Source organism: Grammomys surdaster, unplaced genomic scaffold (genome assembly GCF_004785775.1).
Source record: "Grammomys surdaster isolate TR1022 unplaced genomic scaffold, NIH_TR_1.0 261, whole genome shotgun sequence".
Classification (NCBI taxonomy): Eukaryota; Metazoa; Chordata; class Mammalia; order Rodentia; family Muridae; genus Grammomys; species Grammomys surdaster.
In genome coordinates, this window is record NW_021604702.1 from 2,957,609 (window position 1) to 2,975,062 (window position 17,454).

General features: G+C 38.9%; 2 protein-coding genes across 4 annotated transcripts in view; one reads left to right on the plus strand and one right to left on the minus strand.

Annotated features, from left to right (window-relative positions):
- Positions 1 to 17,454, minus strand: part of Hace1 (HECT domain and ankyrin repeat containing E3 ubiquitin protein ligase 1) — a 106,201-nt gene that overhangs the window by 52,499 nt on the left and 36,248 nt on the right. For 2 of the 3 annotated variants that reach the window (XM_028775807.1, XM_028775808.1), the window contains one exon: positions 9,277 to 9,359. The exons of the other annotated variant lie outside the window; for it this stretch is intronic. In XM_028775807.1, coding sequence (XP_028631640.1) covers positions 9,277 to 9,359 — 83 coding nt within the window. The remainder of the gene's footprint in view (positions 1 to 9,276; positions 9,360 to 17,454) is intronic. 3 annotated transcript variants of the gene reach the window in all.
- On the plus strand, positions 16,382 to 16,835 carry LOC114627902 (zinc finger protein 431-like). Its single transcript, XM_028775810.1, has 2 exons — positions 16,382 to 16,517; positions 16,603 to 16,835. The coding sequence occupies exons 1-2, from the start codon at positions 16,382 to 16,384 to the stop codon at positions 16,833 to 16,835; spliced, it is 369 nt and encodes a 122-aa protein (XP_028631643.1).

Below are 17,454 nucleotides of genomic sequence, written 5' to 3' on the forward strand. Positions count from 1 at the left end.
TGTGTACCATGCATTTGCCTGGTGCCCTCGGAAGTCAAAAGGAGTCAGATCCTTTAGAACTGAGGTATATTGATGGTTGTCAGTTCCCATTTAAATGCTGGGAACTGAGCACTGGTCCTCTGCAATAGCAAGTACTCTTAACAGCTGTGTCATCTGTCCAGCCCCTAAACTGCCAATGTCTAAACAGTAGACTTATTCTATAGCACCAAGAATGGTAGTGGGCATATAACACACACATGCCGCATTTTATAAATTATACTCTAAGCTTTAACGATCATATCATACACTTGATAAATAAACATTACAAAATGGATGAATAAAGAAAATAACAAGTAGAAGCCTAACACAATTTCCTAGAATCTAATAGGTGACAAAGGTTATCTTAGTACTTTCATCATCAGGGATGAAACTGTGACAGCTATGTTACATGAGTTGCTAAGTAAACAGGAAACCATTAGCCTAAAAGATGTCCCTGTGCTTCAGCTCCTATGTTGCTCATAACAAATATTCATTCAGATGTGACAGAGGGTGTGTGCGTGCGTGTGTACCCACTTTCTAGCTCTTGCTTATTAATTCCTATTATGTCATAAGTAACTAGAGAAATGGGCTGAGTGTATTTGGCCTTCTGGCCTTGGTTCTTGAAGTAGCTTTGGAACAATCAAGTAAAAGACAATTTTTGTTAAGACTGTTAGGACCAGAACCTCTGTGTTACTGGTTACTATCCTGTCCCTCATTGAGCAGCTCCTTGTTTCACCAAGGCAAACTAACCTAATTGAGCCACAGAAAGTAAACATATACTACTCTGACATTTTTCTGATCAACCTTGTCTGAGGATCCATCACAAGATCCGCAGTTCAGACGGTACCCTACCTTGTACCTAAAAGAAAAGAATGGTGCCCAAAGACCATGAAGACTCTGAACAGACATCTGCTGGGTTTGCTACTCTGTTCTCACATAGTAAGTCACACCTCTTTTGGTCCAGTAACATTTCTGCACAGTAGTACATGTTTCAATCACACCAACGCAACAAAGCTTCCATTTAAAAAAAAAATCAGGACTGGAGAACTCCTGGTTGGCTGAGAAGAGAAAGCCTTACAAGGTGACTAAGAAGCCATCCACCTGCCCTGAGGATAGTGCATCTCACTGCACTATCTACAAGAAATGGAGCTACACTTGAGAGCCTTCTAGACCTTGCTCTCTCTATGGGTCTCTTTGTCCAGTGCTTATCTATGTCCCTTAAAATATCTGTCATAATCTAATAAACACAAGCATGGTTTCCCTGAGATCTAAGAGCCACTCTGGCAAATTATTCTAACCCAAGGAGGGAGTCCTAGAAAACCCAGCTGGTAGCCCAGTCAGAAACTGCAGAGGAGAAGACCTGCTCCAAGTACCTAGGAGGCAGAGTAGTCTATTAGGACTGAGCCCACAGCTTTTGGGATCAGACACTATCACCCAGGAGATGGAGTAACAACTGACTCAGAAGACGTTCAACGGATGGCCACTGCATGATCAACTGCTGCTCCCCGATGTGAGGAAACGCCTCACATTTCTGAGTGACAGAAGTGGTCTGGATGGTGAGTAAGACAAACTGAGTGTTTTACCTTTTTGCTCACAGATTAGGTTTCAGCCAACCACAGAGCCAACCATCAAATCATGCCCAAATAAACCAACCCCATGGCTGTAGTTACTCCATATCACCCACGTTGCCTCAGAAGTCATGTTCAGACACTAGTAACACAGAGCTCTCTGAATCCCTGCTGGTTCTGAGCACTATCTAATTTATGTGGTGTTTGTGCAAATCAACTGTCCTTAATCTAATCTATTTAACATTTCTTTTTAAAAGGTCCAGCCAGAGTTCCAAGAGTACATGTAGTTGCTCAAGATCATACTACATAGGTGTTTTTTAAGCCTCCACATAAAATTTTTTGTCATACACACAGTAAAACAAATAATTACCATGAGGGCTAGAGAGGCAGCTTAGTGGCTAAGTGTATCTGAGCTCAGTTCCCAGCAAACCCATGTCAAGTGGCTCACAAACACCTGCACTTCTACACAGGGGGACCCAATGTCACCTGTGGACACTAGCACTTCGGTACACATGCCTATACACAGACATACATATACATAAAATTCAAAGTAAAATAAATCTTGGGGCTGGAGAGATGGCTCAGCAATGAAGAACACTTGCTACTCTTGGAGAAGATCAGGGTTCAGTGCCGAGCACCCACACGGCAGCTCCCAGCCATTTGTTACTCCAGCTCCAGAGGATCTAATGCCCACGTCTGAATGCCATGGCCACCAGGCACTCAAGTGATACAAAGTCATATAAGCAGACAAAACATATGCACAAACATTTTTAAAACTTATTGTAAAGAAAGTAATAAAAATAAATCTTTGAAAAGAATAATTCACATGAAGAAAAAGAAATGTCACTACATTTTGAGAAAGCTGTATTTCTAAAACTACCTGAAAAATCACACTTACAATGAAGTGACACTTCATTTCAAAAATGGATTAAAAACAAGAAGTAAATGCTTATGTGAAGAGCACAATTAGTACTCCAAGTGCCACACCTATAAAACTGTAATAGTTTACAACTATCCTATGACAGACCGAAGAGCTGCAGAAAAAATTATTTTTATTTGTTTGACTTTTGAGATAGGATCTCACTATGTAATCCTGGATGGCCTGGAACTTGCTTGGTAGACCAGAATAGCCTTGAATATAAAGAGATCTGCCTGTCTCCCATCAGCAACTAAATACTAGCTGGTACTAACCAGTATCAGTTGTACTGATACTAAAAACAGTTATATTCTGCTTGTGTACTGATACTAAAAACCAGCACTACCACACCTGGCTAGGAATTATTTTTAATTGCCAACTGTTTTTAATAGCCAGCTTTATAACTATATCCTCTCTCTCAGCTTTATAATTAAATCCACTAAAATAAAGAGAAACATACAGGATGATATATGCTGTCTTGTAGCTAAGATACAAATGGAGTACAAATACACTCAATGGGAAACACTGCAGTGTATTTTGGGTTACCCCTATAGACCAATATTTTGAACAACTGACTGTATTTTAGCATTATTTAGCACTAATATTTTTGTAAAATAACTACAGAAGTTTACTGAATAATTATTCTTTATAAAAAATCAAGGCTAATTATATATAATACGTTTATTAACTTAGATAATTTCATACTCATCCTACCATTCCTCCTCCTAAATCCTCCCAGACCCACCTCTGCAAGTCCATGTCCTTTTTTTCCTCAATAAACCACTGAGTCCAATTTGTGCCAACCACATCCTCTGGGTGTGGGGCATCCAGGAAAGTGTAGTCATCCCAGTAGGGGCCACACTTAAAGAAAAGACTCCTCCTCTCCCTAGAAAGACTATTGGTTGAGATAACACTCTTTCCAAGGTCATAATGTAGTTTATGAAAACAGAACTGTTTCTTCCACTCAGCTTTCTAATGTCGGGCTCTTTCAAGCCATAAATGTCTAAGAACTTCCACTAGTGCATATAATAATGGGAACTAATGCTGTAACATTTTTAACTGATTATGAACAGGATATTTTACTATTTTACTAGTTCATGTATTTAAATTTAAAGGTTATTTTATGTACATATTGCTCTGAGTTTTCTAACTGAAAAGAATTGCTCAGCAGGAGTTCCACTCTACGCTCTGAAGCTTGTACTTCTGTAACACTACAAAACCTCTAAAACTCTACCAACAACCTATGTATGTTCAATTTGTCTTACTTTACCTAATAAAAGTTATCTGTAAACAGAGAAAATCCCTGAGAATCTAGAAACCACATTACAATTAAAACCATGCCTTGAGGGCTACAGAAAGGGCTTAGTGTGTTAAGGGTGTACTGGCCAAGCACGATGAACTGATTTGAAATCCCCAGCACCTAGACAAGTAGCCAGCACACACACTTGTAACCCCAGCACTGCTGCAGGAGCAGAGACAGGAGGATCACGGGGGCTTACGTAACACTCAATGTTCTTCTCTGGCCTTTCCGTGCATGCAGTAGCTCACACACATACAATCGGGTGCCACCACACAAATGAAGACAGTTTAAAAATAAAATGAACAGTGCTCCATGTATCATTCTCCTACAACAGGAAATTTATTTATTTTTTGTTTCACCTCTTACTACCTTTTCTCACAAAGATCCAACGCTTGCTAAAGCACAACTTAATAGCCAGCTCAGTGGTCATGCCCATAAGGCTGAGCATTTAGCTGAGGAGAAAGGACTGTCGTGAGTTCTAGGCCAGCCTTGTCCATGTAGTGACAAGCCAGACTAGACTAGCACAACACTGTCTTTAAAGTAAAAATTAAGAACAGCTTAGCATGGCACAATGTCCCTGTGTTTAATTCCTAGTACCACATACACAGGCACACACCTGAGTTTTAAAAAACTCTTTGGTATGAATATGGAACAAAAAGCAAATACTTTTAAAACAATCTCTTAATCATATTCTTGTGTTCAGACAAGTTATAGGAATAGTCCAGTTCTGCATAAAATATATTGTATTAAATATTTTCAATGTAATTGTTTTGTATGTAACTATAGTGATTCGCTCACTTACAAGCACTCACTTGAACACCTAAGTACAAAATACTATACGAATGTTAGATAGAAAGCAGTAAAAATAAACATTCATTTTGCTTTCACTGAAGCTGAGTCAGACTACAAATTAGTAAATAAGTAATAAAAATAAGTAGGTAGCAAATAAGGAGGTACAAAATACTATAGAGGCCATACTATGAGACTATAATAGAAAATTTGTGAAGAAATTTTAAATTGGTAAGAATTGTGTTTCTAAAAAGCAAGTTAAGGTCGGGTTTTTTTTGTTTGTTAGTTTTAACTTGACAGAAGCTAGAGTTACCAGGGAAGAGGAGCCTCGATTAAAAACCTGACTCCATCACACAGCCTGTAGGCAAGTCTGTAGGGCATTTTCTTACATTAATGATTGATATGAAAGACTAAACTGGGCAGTTTACTGTATCAGTGCCACCCCTGGAGTGGCGCCCATAGATGGCAAAAGAAAGCAGGCTAAGCCTCCATAGTCTCTGCTTCAGTTCCGGCCTCCAGGTTCCTGTCTTGAATTGCTGCCTTGGCGTTCCTCAGTGTACTGTGTGACCAGGCATATGTAAGCCAAATAAACCCTTTCCTTCCCAAGCTGCTTTTGGACAGTTTTTGTCACAGCAACAAAAGCAGAGTAAGACACCAGGTACACATGTCTATAATCCAAGCCCAGGGAATGCAGAGGCAGAAGAATCACAAGATTGAAGCCAGCCAAGATCACACTCCTATCTCCACCAAAAGCAGGTGGCAGGTATCAAGTAAAGTTAAAGCCACACAGAATGCCTAACGAAACTCAACGGACAAAACATCATGGAGAAAACCACAGTGGACATTTGCACTTAAAGAAGGCAGACAACAAGCATGGCTAAAGCCCAGTGAAAACTGAGTGAGTCTCACAGGCCGCAGGCCAGAAGCTAGGCTTATGTGAGATGCACCAACGACACACCGAAGTGACAAGAACTTTATTTTTTTGGTTGTTGTTTTCAAAGGGCCTTTGCTGAGGAAAGAATTTACTAGCCAGAAGCAAGAGTAGAGTGAGGGAGTAGGTAGACTTCAGCAGTTCTCTAGATGTAACAACTTTCAAGTAGCTTTAGAGAATGTCTACAGATGCAGAAAATGTTCTAAAGGAAGACCATAAAGAGCTTACTAGTAATAACAGGTTCCAAATGCAAAGTCAAAGTGTAATAATGATCTAATCTCTGCATTAAATGAGTAGGAAGATCAGATACACATGAAAGAAAAATATGAAGAGGAAAATAAGATGTCATATTCTGGACATGTTAAAATCTGAGATTTTCTATGATAATGCAACCAAACTGGGAGCCTCAAAAGGAATTTCTAATCTAAAATAAACAGCAAAGATATAATATAAAGAAAATGTTAAAGTAATTGGGCTGAATAAATGGTTCAGCAGTTAAAAGCACTGGCCACTCTTCCAAAGGAATAAGGTTCAATTCCCAGCACCATGGAATCTTACCACAGTCTGTAACTCTAGTTCCAAGAGATCAGAACCCTCTTCTGTCCTCCAAGGGCATTGCATACACATGTATACAGACATACATACAGACTAAACATAAAAATAACAAAGTTTCCAAAACAGCTTTCATATAAAAGGTAGAATATTATTCCAGAAACTCAAGCTAATATTTTTCATAAATTCATGACATAATGGAAATTGGTTATATGCAAATGTGAATGTTGCTTTTATTTCTTCAAATAAAGTAATAAGAGCCATACTCAGGCTTTTGAAACACATGGCTTGGACTAAGCCCATATAGCTAGATTCTATCTAACTATTCCTAGACCTAGGCCTAGACCTGGAAGCTTCTAGACCCGATACAATCTAATTTTCTACAAGCCCAGACCAGCTTCTGTATCTAACCCCCACCTGCTAATCTAGGTCTAGAATGTTCCAGCTTCCAAGACTTACCGCTGAATAAAGTCACACTTTCTAGTTCTTTCTGAACTCTGGCTGGTTGGTTCAACTCAGCTGTTCTGGATCAAACTGCTCAAAGCTGACTAATTCAAATTGGCTTCTCTCAGTCTCTCTCCAAATTGCTTTTCTTGGAAACACTGCCTCTGCACTCCATGAACTGAACTGAGCCCTGAAGTGAACTGAATTCAATTTAATTCTCTATCCCTCACTACTCTTTAAGTAGCCTCTTTCCTGTTTGTCCTCATGAGAGTTGGGCATATCCTAGCTCTGACTCATTCTGTCAAATCTCTGATTTGTCACTTTGTCTGCCCTCAATTAGACATCACTGTTTGGCATCAATGATGAGTGCTAAGGGTGTGTCTGTATTCCAGCCACAGAGATTAAAGGTGTGTGGCCTGTCTACATTCCAGCTGGATTGTAAATTTGGATGTCATCCCTTACCACAGCAACCCTGTTGCTGGATTGAAATTCCTATACATTTATAAACCAATCATTTAAATCATAAGAATAAGGTAATACTGAACTCAGATATGAACTAGAAGACTAAAACTCAAAAAGCTGTTATATGTAAAAGCCTCAAAATAACTCGAATACAACAGCTTAACTAAGTTTTATAACTCACATAATTTAAATTAAAAATATCATAACAACATAGGTTATATTTATATACTTAGGAGTGTGTGTGTGTGTGTGTGTGCAACAACAATTAAGGAAAAAGAGGCCATGAATTTTGAGAGAGGACAAGTGGTGTTACATGGGAAGGGATGAAATGATGTGATTATAAAATTTAAAAATAATAAATTAGAAAGAGATCCACACACATAACTACAGTATTTTGTAAACTGCCTCAAATAAAGGGTTTAAGAAGGTTGGAGAGAAAGCTCACTAGTTAAAAGTATGTTCTACACTTGCAGAGGGCCTGAGTTCAGCTTCCAGATTGGGAAGTCATTAATAATCACCTCTAATGCCAGCACCAAGGTATTTAACATCTGACACCCTCTTCTGGCCTCCACAGGCACCTATAATTATGTACACATACCTCCAAAAGACACACATACACATAATTAACATTGAAATTTTAATTCATGGGTGGTCTAAATCAGTCTGATCAAGGTAATATCAGAGGCACCAATGACAACCAAAACAGGGAAAAAGCGCATCTTTCTGCTGAAGATAAATCTCTAGTAAAATGATATAAAAGAGGGCTGAAGAGATTGCTCGGCACCTAAGAGTGCTTGTTGCTCTTGTAAAGAATGCAGGTTCAATTCACAGCATCCAGACGGCAGCTAACAACTACCTATGACCCCAGATCCAGGAACTCAGACACTCTTCTGCACTCCACAGGTACCAGGTATACATGAGGCACATATGTACACCGCATACACATAAAATCAAAATAAGTCATTTTTAAAAGATATAAAAGAACAGGACAGGTTTCTAGAATCTCTTAAAAATCAAAATGAATGAATACAACTAACATACAATCAGCCATCCACACCTGTCATCGGTTCCACATGGACTGAAAATACAGCCAGGCGTACAACTATTGTTCCTATACCATGTATGTACATACTTTTCCTCTTATCATTTCTGAAACAATATGGTACAACAACTATATACATAGCATTTATATTAAATGAAACCAATGGTTAATCTATATAGGAAAATGTTTAAAATTTGTATATAAATAAATACTTGAGCATTTTGCAACGGGGACTTTATATTAGATGTGGATATCCATCAGTGGTGAAATGCTGTCTTAGAGCCGATATCAAGGATATCAACGACTGTAACTATAGGACTGTAAAGCAAACAACACAATTACAGTAGGATTTTGCACTATTCCTAACTGCAAACCCCCTCTATATGACACATTACAAACATACATCTATAGGTATGTGTGTACGGTTACAAGTGTAAGTATAATTTGTACATTACACTTCAGGGCTTGTTTTGTGTTGCTGATGCTGTGGCTGGCTTGTTCACTGCCCTGGTGCTGGGGATAAAAGGACCTTTCACATATGCCTAGGCAAGACCTCTAGTCCAACCCAGCCCTGGTTTATCACTGCTTCCTAATTCTTACATGCATACGCGGTACAGAATGAGTAAGCTAAGTACTTGCTGCTTACAAGTTAGAAAACTAAAGAAAGGGTCAAGAAAAATAACCAAGACAGGAGTGCAAAAACAGACTACATAACACAAACTTACAATGGTTCAACACTTTTTTAAAAGTTATATAAATAAAGAAAAGACTTAGCTCTGAACACTCAACAGTTTATCTCAAAGGAACAGACCTAGGTACTTTAATAAACTACAGAACTCACTGAATTACTGCTTTGTCCTAAAACTGAACTAGTCAAGTAAGTAAAAACAGCTCCACTGATAAAAACAGGATTAACTGAAATGCTAAGTATGGTTGTTTATACTTATAATCCCAGCATTTAGGAGGCTAAAGGAAGAGGACCTAAAGTCTAATGCCAGCCATGAGCTACACTGTGTATTCTAAGCAACCCTGGGCTACAGAGTAAGACCTCATTTCAAATGACAACAATATTAATAGAAAATGCTTTCTCTCCTGCAATTAAGTAACAGAATGGTATTTATCATGCTACATAAAAGCAAAGCATTTGTAGGAAAACAGAGCTTTACAAAACATACACAGTCTTTATGTGTAAAAATATAGTTGAAACATAACATTCATTAATGGAAGTATATCTGAAAATACAAAGTTTGGTACCTGCAAGCAAAGTACAGTGGCGTGGCTCCTGATACATTCGGCCTGTTAATATCAGCACCGCTGTCTAGCAAGCACTGCACTGTCTGGGGGAAAAAGTTAAAACAGTAAAGCCAGAAAGGCAAACAAAAGATACAGTTATTAGAACTTCAATCCACATAAGAAGAAAGAAAATGAGTGTGCAGGCTCATGATGGTTGTGACAGTAAGGAACTCCACCTCCATAGAAAAGCTCTCTGACCACTCAGGTACACTGTGACCTCTGGGCAACTGTCAATGGAATAGGCAGTATACTTGCCTGGGAGAGTCCTTAATCATAGGGCAGTAAAAGTCATGACTACGCAAGACATGAAATGTGGCTAATGAAACCAAGACACGATTATTTAAAGTTGCATAGCGACAGAAGGCTAGCAACGTGGACACTATTACTTTTAGGCACTTAAATTTTAAACTAAAACTTTTTACCTCTTGAAATATAAAATTTAGACCCAGAGCTATATGTCTCCAAAAGCCAGAGTGTAAATGTTGAAATATAACATGTTAAAAGCTAAGAAGACCTTTTCCAATCAATAATAAGTCCATGCAGGCTCACATTCTCTGAAACTCAGCCATATATATACTCTGTCTCCTGTAGTCATTGGACTCATATCAAAGTGCGTTCAAACAAAATCTTAAAAATACACGTTTGAGATTCAGGATAGAACAAAGCCCACCTGAAAAACCTCAAAAATAATGTTTTCTAATTTTATTCCTATGGTCCTCATTTGAGTTTCTCTTTTAAAAAATGAAGAAAGTATACAAAGACATTAAAAAGAAAACAGCTTCGGAATTAAATTGTTTTAGTATTACTTCTGGATCAACCACACATACTGGTGCTCTAAACCTTAGTCCCAGGTCAATAACAGGATCACAATGCACACCCACACAAAGAGAAAAAAGAGTCCAAGAGCATACTAAGTCAGTTAAGTTCTCCACAGGGAGCATTTGGCAACACCAGAAGATATTTTGATTTTCCTGACTAGGGAAGAGAGGACACTACTGGTTAGCTAGTAAGCAAAGATCAGGAATACAAAAAAACATTCTGTCATGTAAAGCACAGCACTCCCACCTCCCCACCGCCAAAAAATTGAGTTCAAAATATAGACAGTGCCACTAGAAACCTTGGTGTACAGCTAAGCCAGGCAGTAACTCATCTACATGCAATGCCCTCAGTCAGTTCCCCTTACTATCTCATTACTAAATATGAGTGAACAGACAATATTTAAGATACAACTAAAGCAAACTTCTAACAGGGAGACGAAAATCAAATCAAAACAGAACTCAGAGAAATACAGAAAATAAAGGGAGTCATACTAAGGAATTAGGAGAGTATCTGGACAGGGTCTCAGGGAGCTAACACAGCATTCCAAGTGTAAGGACAGCCTGGGTTACAGAGCAAGCTGGAGGTCGGCCTAAACTACATAATAAAACCTTGTCTCAGAAAGACAGGATGGACAGAGGGAGAAAGGGAGTCCAGGAAGAAGGGGGAGGATACCCTTAAGAGGGAGAAAAGGGTATTTTAACCATGGAACAAGGTTAGAAACCTGGGGAGAAAAGTACTTAGAAAATGAGAAAAATTAGAATTTTTAATAGAAATAATAACATTCAGAAAGATAACATTTGGGACCTTGACAAGACAGAAAAAGCAAATAAACAGAAAATAAGATGAGAAGATCAGTGATCAAGGCAGAGAGACTCACTGCAGAAACCAACCGGGAGCAGAAGGGCACGGCATCATACAGCCATCACGAAGTAATTAATCCCAAGTCTGCCCAGAACTCAGCAGCACAAAGAGCCAGGTCTGAACAACTCACCAAGTCCCCAGTCTCAGTACATTTAAACAACTTCAATAAAGCAATGTCGATGTAAAGGTTTTTAGTAAGAAGTATGTAAGATCTCAGAGATGACCTGAAATCAGACAAATATTAAACTTCATAAATGTAACATTAGACTCTAAATCATTTTAAAGCCTTCAAGTTTTTTAATTATTTTAAAGGTATAATTCTCTAGTCATTCGTGATAATATTCAAATATATCATCAAAATGTACTTTTTTTTTAATATCTGAAATATCTTTTGTCAAAAGTATAAATTAGAGGAACCTTTGCACCCTCCCCCCCAAAAAAATGAATTAAAAAAAAAAGAGAGATGATATAGAAACCAAAATAAAAGAAAGTGAACACAAAAGACATTAAAAATTATCCAGACTAAGAGGAAGAAAAACAGAATTGGCAGACTAACACACTTGTCTTTGTAGACAAGAACTCTGCAATGCTATGGGACATGAGGAAAACTGCTGACCCACACAAACAAACTGAAAACCCGGGGCTCACCAAGTGGCTCAGCCCTGACAGCCCAAGCTCAATGCCCAAGGCCTACTTGGTACAAGAGATAAAGGGCTCCACAAACTTCTCTTCTGGTTTCTACATGTACATGGTGGTATACCCACACACCCATAGCACATAACACTTGAAGAGGGGAAACTATGATCATATTATAGTCTATGAAAAACTTTTTCCAATTCTTGATCTTAGAACCTGAGCCTTTCGAGATCTGTTTAGGAAATTTTCCCCTGTGCTAGAGTTTGAGGCTCTTTCCCACTTTCCCTTCTATTAGTTTCAGTGTATCTGGTTTTATGTTGAGATCCTTGATCCACTTGGACTTGAGCTTTGTGCAAGGTGACAAACATTCATCTATTTTCATTTTTCTACACACAGACTGCCAGTTAGACCAGGACCATTTATTGAAGATGCTTTTTTTTCCATTGTATATTTTTTATTTGTCAAAGATCAAGTGTCCATAAGTGTGTGGTTTTATTTCTGGATCTTCAATTCGATTCCATTGATCAACGTGACTGTCTTTGTACCAATATCATGTGGTTTTTATCACTATTGCTCTGTAGTATACCTTGAGGTCAGGGATGGTGATTCCCCAGAAGTTCTTTTACTGTTAAGAAGGGTTTGTTTTTAGCTATTCTTAGGGTTTTTTTTTCCAGATGAATTTGAGAATTGCTCTTTCCATGTCTGTGAAGAGTTGTGTTGGGATTATGATGGAGATTGCATTGAATCTGCAGGCTGTTTTTGGTAGGACGATCATTTCTTTTTTCTTTTCTTTTCTTTATTGGATATTTTCTTTATTTACATTTCAAATGTTATCCCCTTTCCGGGTCCCCCCCCCACTGGAAACTCCCTATCCCATCCCCCCTCCCCTGCTTCTATGAGGGTGTTGCCCCACCCACCAACTCCCACCTCCCTCCCCTCAAATTCCCCTACACTGGGGCATCAAGCCTTCATAGGATTAATGCCCTCTCTTCCCATTGATGCCTGACAAGGTCATCCTCTGCTACATATGCAGCTGGAGGCATGGGTCTCTCCATGTGCACTCCTTGGTTGGTGGTTTGGTCCCTAGGAGCTCTGGAGAGTCTGACTGGTTGATATTATTGTTCTTCCTATGTGGTTACAAACTCCTTCAGCTCCTTTAGTCTTTTCTCTTAACTCCTCCATTGGGGACCCCATGCTTAGTCCAATGGTTGGCTGCGAGCATCCCCTCTGTATTTGTCAGGCTCTGGCAGAGCCTCTCAGGAGACAGCTATATCAGGCTCCTATCAGCATGCACTTCTTGGCATCCACAATAGTGTCCGAGTTTGGTGACTGTATATGGGATGGATCCCCAGGTGGGGAGTCTTTGGATGGCCTTTAGGATGCCCATTTTTACAATGTGAATTCTGCCAATCCATGAGCATGATAGATCCCTCCATTTTCTGACATCTTCAATTTCTTTCTTGAGAGACTTGAAGTTATTGTCATACAGATCTTTCACTTGTTTGGTTAGAGTTATCCCAAGATATTTTATATTATTTGTGACTACTGTGAAAGGTGTTGTTTCCCTAACTTACTTGTCAGCCCGTTTATCATTTGTAAAAAGGAAGGCTACTGATTTATTTAGTTAATTTTATATCCAGCCACTTTGCTGAAGTTGTTTATCAGCTAGAGAAGTTCTCTGGTAGAATTTTTGGGGTTGCTTATGTATACTATCATATCATCTGCAAACAGTGATAACTTGACTTGTTTTTTTCCCAATTTGAGTCCCCTTGATCTCCTTTTGTTGTGTTATTGCTTCAGCTAGAACTTCGAGTACTATTTGGTACTTGCCTTGCCTTATACATGATTTTAGTAGGACTGTTTCAAGTATCTCTCCATTTAATTTGATATTGTTTGTTGGCTTGCTGTAAATTGCTTTTATTATGTTTAGGTATGGGCCTTGAATTCCTGATCTCTCCAATACTTTTAACATGAAGGGGTGTTATATTTTATCAAATACTTTTTCAGCATCTAAGAAGATTGATCATGTGATTTTTTTTTGAGTTTGTTTATATAGTGGATTGTATCAATGGATTTTCAAATATTTAATAGGACCACATGAAACTGGAAAGCTTCTGTAAGATAAAGGACATAGCCAATAGGATAACTCAGCAACCTACAGATTAGGAAAAAAAAAATCTTCACTAACCCCACATCCGATAGAGGGCTAATATCCAAACTATATAATGAACACAAGAAGCTAACCACCAAGAAACAAACAACCCAATGGAAAAATAGGGTATAGAACTAAACAAGGGAATCTCAAATGGCTGAGAAGCACTTAAAGAAATGTTCAAAGTCCTTAGTTATCAGGGAAATGCAAATCAAAATGACCCTGAGATTCCATCTTACACCACTCAGAATGGCTAAGATCAAAAACTCAGACGACAGCGCATGTTGGGGAGGATGTGGGAAAAGGGGAGCACTCCTCCACTGCTGATGGGATTGAAAACTGGTACAGCCACTCTTGAAATCAATCTGGAGATTCCTCAGAAACTTGGAAATAGCTCTACCTGAAGACTCAGCTATACCACTCTTGGGCATATACCCAAAAGATGCCCCACCATACCAGAGGGGCACATGCTCCACTATGTTCATAACAGCCTTATTTGTGATAGCCAGAAGCTGGAAACAACCCAGATGTCCCACAACAAAAGAATGGATACAGAAATGTGGTTCGCTTACACGACAGAATACTTACTAAACTATTAAGAATGGGGACATCATACGTTTTGCAGGCAAATGGATGGAAGTAGAAAATACCATCCCATGTGAGGTAACTGAGACTCAAAAAGACATGCATGGTATGTACTCACTAATAAGTGGATATTCTACACAAAAGTAAAGAATACTCAGGATACAATCCACAGAACTCAAGGCTAACAAGCCAAAGAGCCCAAGTGAGGATGCCTCAATCCCACTTGGGAGGAAGATGAAAGCAATCACAGGACAAGGGGAGGGAGGGAACATTTCCCTGGGCGGGAAAGGGAACACGGAGGGAAAGAGGGGAACATGATCAGGTATGGGGAGGTGGGTGGGGACAGGAGTAAAGCCCAGAGGGTCAGTAGAAAGAATGGAAACAGGCAACCTGGGGAGGTAGAAGGTGGAGGGACCCTCTAGAATGTACCAGAGATTGAGACTCTCAAGTCTCAAAGGGAGGGACCTTAGATGAAATGCCCTACAGTGGACAGAGAAACCTGTAGAATCCACCTCCAGTAGAAAGACAGGGTATCAAGTAGAGGGATGGGATTGTCATCCCACAGTCAAAAACTTTGACCCAGAATTGCTCCTGTCTGAAAGAACTGCAGGGACAAAAAATGGAGACAAGCCTGAGGAAAAGAAGTCCAGTGACAGGTCCAAATTGGGATCCAATTTAAGGGGAGGCTGCAAGGCCTGACACTATTACTGATGCTATGGTGTGCTCACAAAAAGGGGCCTACCATGACTGCCCTCCAAAAGACCCAAAAAGCAGCTGAAAGAGTCAGATGCAGATATTTATACCCAACCAATGGACAGAAGCTGCTGACCCCTGTGACTGAATCAGGGAAAAGCTGGAAGAAGCTGAGGAAGAGGGTGACCCTAGAGAAAGACCAGCAGTCTCAATTAACCTGCACCGCCAAGATCTCTCAAACACTGGACCACCAACCAGACAGCATACTCCAGCTGATATGAAGCCCCAACACATATATAGCAGAGGACTGCCGGGTCTGGACTCAGTCAGAGAAGACGCACCTAACCCTCAAGAAACTTGAAGCCCCAGGGAGTGGAAAGGCCTGGTAGAGTAGGGGAAGTATGAACATCCTCTTGGAGATGGGGAAGGAGGTGTGGAATGTGGAATAATCAGAGAGTGAAACAGGACAGGGATAAAGTCTGGACTGTAAAAATAAATAAATAAATAAATAAATAAATAAATAAATAAACAAAAAAATCTTTTTTCCAGTAAGGAATATATTTTTTAAAGATGTTTACAATTTGACTCATCAGTAAAAATAAATAAATAAATAAATACCTAGCTATATATAAATATTGCCTTAAAAATGTATAAATCCATAAAGAAACAATATACAAGTGTCAACGATTGAAAAACAGTCACAGCAACATACTATTTGAAGACATACACCAAAGAAAAGCTTAAAACTTGAACATTACCACTTCAGGTAATATTGATTTAAGAAAGAAGTTTTAACAGACTGTCACATTTTATTAAAAGATAATGATAAAAGACTTAATTATACAGTAGTCATATATTGCTGCCTGAATTACCTAATATTTCAACATGAATTCTAAAATCTAAACAGTCTAACACAGTTGTACCTTTTTTTTTTTTAAATCGAGCAAACACAGATTAAGGGAAACTCAGAAATGACTGATGATAGAGAAAAATACCACTTGAGTGGGGTTGGTTGTTTTGTTTTGTTTTATAGCTCTAGGTGTGTGCTGAGTATATTCAAGGCCCTAGGTTCAAGCCCAAGCAGCAAAACCAAAAGATTATAAAAAACCATGGCATCACTTTTCTGTAACTCAGCGAGCATGAGTGTTTGTTTCAGTGTGGTATGTTCTGAATGCCTCTGCTGCGTGCTGTAAGGGGACCTTGGCATGCTCAGAACTCCAGACATGGAGGTAGTGACCTATGAATGACGTGCATGTGAACGTCACTCAGGAAGAGTGGGCTTTGCTGGAACCTTCTCAGAAGAGTCTCTGCAAAGGTGTGATGCTGCAGACCTATAGGAATCTCACAGCTACAGGCTACATTTGGGGAGACCATACAATTGAAGAACATTTTCATAGACCTAGAAGACATGGAAGGCATGAAAGAAGTTGTACTGGAGAGCAACAATCTGAATTTTATTCAATATGGTAAAGCCTTTGCATATCAGAGTCATACTCAAATGCATGAAAGAATACATAAAGGAGAGAAACTCTATGAATGTAACCAATGTGGTAAAGCCTTTGCAGGAAGCAGTGGTATTGAATATCATAAAAGAACACATACAGGAGAGAAATACCATGAACGTAACCAATGTGGTAAAGCATTTGTACAAAACAGGAGTCTCCAAATACATAAACAAACACATACAAGAGAGAAACCTTTTGAATGTAACCAATGTGGTAAAACTTTTTCAAAAATCAATAGTCTTCACATACATAAAAGAACACATAGTTGAGAGAAATCCTTTGACTGTAACCAATGTGGCAAAGCTTTTTCATAAAGCAGTGGTCACCAAAATCATAAAAGAAAACATACAGGAGAGAAGTTTTTGAATGTTACAACGTGGTTTTAATCTTTTTCACACAGCAGTGGCTTCCAAATATCTAAAGGAACATACACAGCGAGAAACCCTACGCTTGTCATCAACGTGCTCAAGTCCTCTTACATCACAATCACCTTCAAATCCATAAAAGGACACGCACTGGAGAGGAATCCTCTGAATGTAATCACTGGGGTAAACCCTTTCCAAAAAAGAGCCATCTCCTAACACATAAAAGAATAGACACTGGATAGAAACCCTATGAATATAAGCAATGTGGTAAATCTTTTGCAAGTCGCAGTACTCTCCAAGTAAATAAAAGCAGATGCACTCAAGAGAAACCCTATGAATGCCATCAATGGGCTAAAGCCTGTGGACATTGCAATCATCTTCAGATACATAAAAGACAGACAGGCAGGAAACCCTATGAATGATAGCAATGTAGTAAAGCCTTCACATCTCAGTCATAATGAAAGGCACGAAAGAAACCATAATGTAGAAAAATCCTATGAGTGTATTTAATATGGTGAAGCTT